Source organism: Ursus maritimus, unplaced genomic scaffold (assembly GCF_017311325.1).
Source record: "Ursus maritimus isolate PB19 unplaced genomic scaffold, ASM1731132v1 scaffold_17, whole genome shotgun sequence".
Classification (NCBI taxonomy): domain Eukaryota; kingdom Metazoa; phylum Chordata; class Mammalia; order Carnivora; family Ursidae; genus Ursus; species Ursus maritimus.
In genome coordinates this window covers 25,249,342-25,255,439 of record NW_024424119.1, presented here as the reverse complement: position 1 = coordinate 25,255,439, position 6,098 = coordinate 25,249,342, and the positions used below count along the sequence as shown (strand labels likewise).

The 6,098-nt window shown below is 52.6% G+C and overlaps 2 protein-coding genes across 5 annotated transcripts in view; one reads left to right on the top strand and one right to left on the bottom strand.

Moving 5' to 3' along the window:
* The first annotated feature begins 1,258 nt into the window (after positions 1–1,258).
* On the top strand, positions 1,259–3,345 carry LOC103667121 (olfactory receptor 13C7-like). The gene has a single exon (XM_008695228.2). The coding sequence runs from the start codon at positions 1,326–1,328 to the stop codon at positions 2,424–2,426; it is 1,101 nt and encodes a 366-aa protein (XP_008693450.2). The 5' UTR covers positions 1,259–1,325; the 3' UTR covers positions 2,427–3,345.
* Positions 3,346–4,814: 1,469 nt separating this feature from the next.
* The window catches only part of TMEM8B (transmembrane protein 8B), a 40,641-nt gene continuing 39,357 nt past the window's right edge, over positions 4,815–6,098 (bottom strand). For 3 of the 4 annotated variants that reach the window (XM_040631587.1, XM_040631586.1, XM_040631584.1), the window contains 2 exons: positions 5,979–6,095; positions 4,815–5,725 (listed from right to left, as the gene is read on the bottom strand). In XM_040631587.1, the coding sequence (XP_040487521.1) occupies positions 5,360–5,725; positions 5,979–6,095 (483 nt within the window). In that variant the 3' untranslated portion in view covers positions 4,815–5,359. Of the gene's footprint in view, positions 5,730–5,978; positions 6,096–6,098 lie in introns of all 4 variants that reach the window. The other variant, XM_040631585.1, reaches the window with a different exon arrangement.

The window sequence follows — 6,098 nt, the reverse complement described above, 5'->3', positions numbered from 1 at the left end:
GGGGAAAAATCCAGCCCTGAAAGACAGACAGGGCTCCAGCGCTGTCACAGGGCATCAGCCTCTCAGGCAACCCAGGAATGAAGAGGTGACTATATCTTCTGTATGTTAAATTTCACACTCAGCTCCTGTTTCTGCTTTAGACCAGGGTCACCTGGGTCATAAGACAGCCTTCCTGCCTAACAAGACTGCCGTGCCTTGGGAACATCAGGGCTCCCTCCTGTGAATACCTGACACTGGCATTTCCCCAGGAGGCAGTGAGACCAGCTCAGAAGAGCAATGAAAGCCATCTGGGAGAAAACTGAGGCTCTCCCCCACCCCCTTCCTTTTTAGAATTAGTCACCGACTGACAATGCCCCTGCCAGATTAGAACATGGTTTTCCCTCCTTCTGCGACATCACTGCCAGTATCATTTATCCCACAAGGCAATATGGAGGCCAAGAAGGCAGTCACTCGGCTTGCATGACCAGGGATAAATCCTGTGACCAGTGGCTCTACTGGAATATATATGTTCTTGTACGTTCTTTTAAAAATCAACAGATGAGTGGCTAAGCCGGTTAAGAGTCTGACTCTTGATTTCGGCTCAGGTCATGATCTCAGGGTCCTGGGATCAAGCCCCGCATTGGGCTCCCCGCACAGCGGGGAGTCTGCTTGTCTCCCTCTCCCTCTGCCTCTCCTCCTGCTCTCTAAAATAATCTCTCTCCATGCTTTCTCTAAAATAAATACATAAATCTTAAAAAAAAAATCAACAGATGAGGGAAGGGGACAAAAAAATCAATGGATGGCATGTCATTCCTTAAAGCAAGATGAGTGCACATCAGGCTTACACATCCTGGGGCGTGAGAGTGTTTGACCCTGAATGCCCAAAGGATCCACCAGGTAAGCACCATCCACCACCCACAGGCCTGCAAGAGCTCGTGCCGCCTAATTCAGGGAGGAAGGGACGACAGCCTTATGATAGGTGTGGTATGTTTTGGTCCACTTATTTTTCTTACTGCTATACCCCCGGCACCTAAACAAGACCTAGCACAGAATAAGTATTCAAAGCACACTCAACAAATGAATAAATCTAAAATACTGGGAGCATAATTCAGCCATAATGGAGTCATAACCTCGAAAAGATGCTTCCTTTAAGAGCCAAAAACTCTTTAGATTACGAAGGAGTGTGCCAAACATGAATCCTCCTCTCTTGTCTCCCCTGCCACCATGGGGAGAACAATGAAGAGCCTAGGGGGCTAGAATGTGCCTCCTTGCCCTAAGTTACATCAGAGCTGCTGAGCTGAGAGGGCCAGCTTGCAGGCCTGAAGTCCAACCCTCTCATTATACAGATGATGAAACTAAATCGCAGAGGCAGAGATGACCTGCGCCGGGTCAGGTTGCTTGCTTCCAGGCCAGCAAGAGCTTCTTCTGACACCTGTGTTGTCCAGACAGGAAGGGGGGAGAATGAGATGGCAAACCAGACGGCTGTGACAGAATACATCTTGCTGGGGCTCTGCGAGTACCATCACCTCGAGACGGTCCTGTTTGTGCTCTGCCTGGGCATCTATTCCATGAATGTGCTGGGGAACTCCCTCCTCATTGGGCTAAGCATGCTGGACCCCCGCCTGCACAGCCCCATGTACTTCTTTCTCAGCAACCTCGCCCTCATGGACATCTGTGGCACATCCTCCTTTGTGCCTCTCATGCTGGTCAACTTCCTGGAAGCCCAGAGGACCATCTCCTTCCCTGGCTGTGCCCTGCAGATGTACCTGACCCTGGCGCTGGGTTCCACGGAGTGTCTGCTCCTGGCCGTGATGGCATATGACCGTTATGTGGCTATCTGCCAGCCACTTAGGTACCCAGAGATCATGAACAGGCAGATGTGTGTGCGGATGACAGTGCTGAGCTGGGGGGCAGGCTTTGCCAACTCACTGCTGCATTCCCTTCTCACCTGGAGCCTCCCCTTCTGCGGCCACAAAATCATCAACCACTTCTTCTGTGAGATCTTGGCAGTGCTGAAACTGGCCTGTGGGGACATTTCTCTCAATGCACTGCTACTAATGGTGGCCACAGTGGTCTTGACGCTGGCCCCACTCCTCCTCATCTGCCTGTCCTATATTTTCATCCTTGCTACCATCCTTAGGGTGCCCTCTGCTGCAGGCCGGCGCAAAGCCTTCTCCACCTGCTCTGCCCACATCACAGTGGTGGTGGTTTTCTATGGGACCATCTCCTTCATGTACTTCAAGCCGAAGGCCAAGGACCCTGCCCTGGATAAGATTATTGCATTGTTCTATGGGGTTGTGACACCCTCCCTGAACCCCATCATCTACAGCCTGAGGAACGCAGAGGTAAGAGCTGCTGCCATAGCCCTGCTGTGGGGAGACCTGCTCTCCAGGAAAATGTCCCACACTCCCTGTTGCTCTTCAACTCTACCATGCATGGCAGGCTAGGTGCATCGTGGTAATGACTTCCAATTGCAGTGCCTGAAAGCCACAAGGGTTGATTTCTCACTCGCACTGCAGGTCCATTAGCAGTTGACTGGGTGGGTGGGGTCTGCTCTGAATCATGGTCTTCATCCCTCTGGGCCTCAGGATGATAAGCAGCTACCATCTGGAACATTGCTGGTCACCATGACGAAGCCTGCACTGGCTCTTCGAGCTTCACTTCCGCCTCCACTCACCCACCAATGCAAGTACGTGCCATAGCTAACCTCAAGGGGCAGGCAAAGCACAATCACCCTGTGTCTGGAAGGAGCAGGAAGACTGAGAAATGTGTGAATAGCTTATTGGCTGCGACACTATCCTACAGTCAACCCAAGAGCCACTAGAGATTTGTCTTCCTTTTCTCTGACCATCACCGCCCCACACATCCAGTCAGTCATGAAGTCCTAGAGAATCCACCACCTAAGAGCTCCTAAATGGGTCCCCTCCTTCCTGCTGACGCTGCCTCCCCAAGAAGCCCTCACTGACTCTCAAATACTGCAACAGCTGTGTCACCGCACTTTGATCCTGCAAAGTCCCTTCAAAATCCACCCTCTACACTAGCTGTCAAAACGCCAAAAAACAAAACACCAATCAGATCATGCCACTCTCCTGCTTAAATCCTTCCAATGGCTCATTGCGCAAGGGATAAAAACCAGACCCCACCTCTCCATCCAACTTCATTCCAGCTGCTTGCCTCAGCCCTGCTCCACCCACACACACTCTCTAGGCCCAGGCCTCCCGAACTATTCCCAGTTCCCCAGCAACTATCAGTCTTTCCTGCCTCTGTCTCCCCCTTGCTCTTCCCTCTCATGTCCAGACGCTTCTTGACCTTTAGCTACCATGCACTGGACACTTACCACAGACCATGCCAAGCTCTATATTGTGTCCTAAGTGCATTACTAACTGGGGACCACTTGGAATGAGAGAAATCTCAGTGGAGGAATACAATATAGACACTGGTGACCAGAGAGAACCCTCTCCCAACATCTTGGCATTATGGAAACTTACTCAATCCTTACTCAAATCTGCCCCCTCTTCCAGAAAACCCCTTCTGACTCCTCCAAGTGTGGGGCGGGGGAGGGGGGGTCTGTCCCAGCTCTGAAGTACCCTCTTCAGTGCCTTCTGTACTCTGCTGACTCTGTCCTGAATCCCAGCTATTTGGGTTCCTGCATCCTATGACCTGACTCTATACATCTTAATATGAAGGACTAATATTTCTGATACTGGAACAGACACCAAATACACACTTCTTGGCTCACCATTCACTTGGCCACATCACTCTGCTCAAGGTCCAAGGAAGAGATAGAATTGCAGAAAGCAGAGAACAAAGGGATTTTTCCTGGCTTTTGAGCTTCAAAAGCCTAGGCTCTAAAGTCTTAACAGGAGAGACCGAAGGCATAGACAAAATTTGGGAGAAAACCTAAGTAAAATGGAGATTTGCCCACCTCCAGATTCATAAAAGATGCCCTAAGCTAGAAAGAAGGAAGAGGGGATGCAGTGAGAGCACTGGCATAGAAGGGTTCCAAAAGGAAGAGGCGCTGAGCCCCACTCCCTAGGCCAAACCCCCGGACAGATTTGTAGGATCTGAAAGATGGAGCAACTCATGCCTTGTTGGTCAAGTAAAACTGAGAGCAGACCACCAGAGTAGAAATGGCTTCAAGGTGTGTCTGGGCAGCCCAGGCCTCACAGGTCTTTGTGGGTGGCACAGAAGTCAGGGAGGGCCTCAGCACTGAAAATGGTTATGCAGATGAACAAGAAAGCACTCTGGAATGGCCTGCCTATACTGCTGATGGGGGACCAGGTGGAATGATGGAACTCTCAGGGGATGGGTGCAGTGTGGACCCCAGTGAGCAGAAAACAACCTCCCAACATCCTCCCATTAACTAAGATCCTCAAGACTCAGCTGTGACCCTTGTAGAAAGAGAAGAAATCCCAAATGACAAAGGATGTCTCTCAGGCAAAAAAGATGACACTCAGCAAAATGGGGGCTCAAAATAGAAGTTACATTCTTGTGATATTCCTTACACATTCGTGACTTGTACCTGCTAGTCCAATTTCCTGAGACCTCAGCTTCCTTTCCTGTTGGGTGCAGGCACCAAAAGGGAGGTCTGTCTCACTAATTTAAATCCTCTCAGCACGTACACACATACACACACACACACACACACACACACACACACACACACAACCTCCCTACTCCCAGCGGCTGCAGCCTGCCGTGATGGGGCAAAAGGCTCAGGCAGAAGCTCCAGCAGCTCATTCCAGCTGGGCTCCCACACCCCGGCTCATTTCCTCAGACCCTCTCTGTCCCTCTCTTCCCCACACCCTTGGCCCCAGGAAAAAAGGCGGCACAGAACCAGCAAATACTTCATTGGAGACACACCAGACTCTGCCTGCAACTCAGGATACCAGTCACCCCAGCCCCAGCCCCAGCCCCACCTGTCCTGCAATCCCCCTCCCAGCAGGGCACAGCACAGCCCAGACGCTGCTTTAGGAAGGAAGCCTGAGGCCAGCGTTGCTGAGCTGCTTGGAAGATCTGGAGACTCAGTTTCCCCAAGATGGACTCCATTTCCTCGGGAATGATGCCATGTCCTGAGAGGGCTTTGTCTCCCTGGGAAGGAATCCATGTCCTTAGGAGGGCTCCACATCCCTGGGAAGGACTCCACGCCCCTATGAGGGACTCCTCGGTCCTGAGGGGCTCTTTGGGCCTGCACAGGCTCCAGTCCTTAAAAAGGACTCCATGGATGCAGGAAGACTCCAGGCCTTCAGGAAGTGCGCCAGGTCCCTAGAAGAGCTCCATGTCCTTAGGAAAGACTCCATGTCCTCAAGAAATACAACCTGTCTCTTATCCAGGGAGGGTTCCACACTCCCAGGAAGGGCTCTCTGCCCCTAGGAAGTGTTCAAGTTCCCCAAGGGCCAGGCCCAAAGCCCCTCTCAGCTGGAACAGATGCTGCTGACAGTGGCCCCAGCCGGGCCCACAAGGCCCAGCTCCTCCTGCTCATTGATGCACAGCTGGTAACCGCAGCCCCGGGCCCGGGCTCCAGATGGGACCCGGTGGTCAGTCTTGGCACGTGGGGGCAGCAAGAAGCCCACACTGCCAGCGATGAGCATATGCCAAATGCTGTGAATGTAGAAGTAGTTGTCTCGGGTTTCCACAAAAGCATAGAGTAGGACAGCACTGCCTGCAATAAGGCTGCCCGGACACAGGTAGAAAAGCCAGCGGCGCCACGTGGGTGGGTAGCAGTGCCGGCGGCGGACGCTGCGTACTGTCTGGGGGAAGCAGAGAAGTGGGACTCAGGAATATAAGGCCTTAGAACCCAAGCCAGAACTGGTCATTCTCAGGCTTCCCCGGAGCCCTGGTCGTGACCTGAAGGCACCTGCCAAGTCTGGAGTGGGCACCACAAACAGCACAGTGATGATGACAGGGTCCAAGCCCATCTTAAATTGGGGACCAGATCCTCAGGGCCCTGCACCCAAGTCCTGCTGGGACGCCCCCTCCCCAAGCCCTCCCAACCTTACCCAGGCTGTGGCCAAGATCCCCAGGGCGAAGAGACTGGGTCCAAGCAGGTTCCAGAGTCCATGCCGGTCAAGCTGTAGAGCCATAGACAGCAGCATAGCCCCCAGCAAATACAGCACCTG

Excerpts from the sequence above, each read along its gene's own strand:
- LOC103667121 (XM_008695228.2), top strand. The coding sequence starts at position 1,326 with ATGATGAAACTAAATCGCAGAGGCAGAGATGACCTGCGCCGGGTCAGG.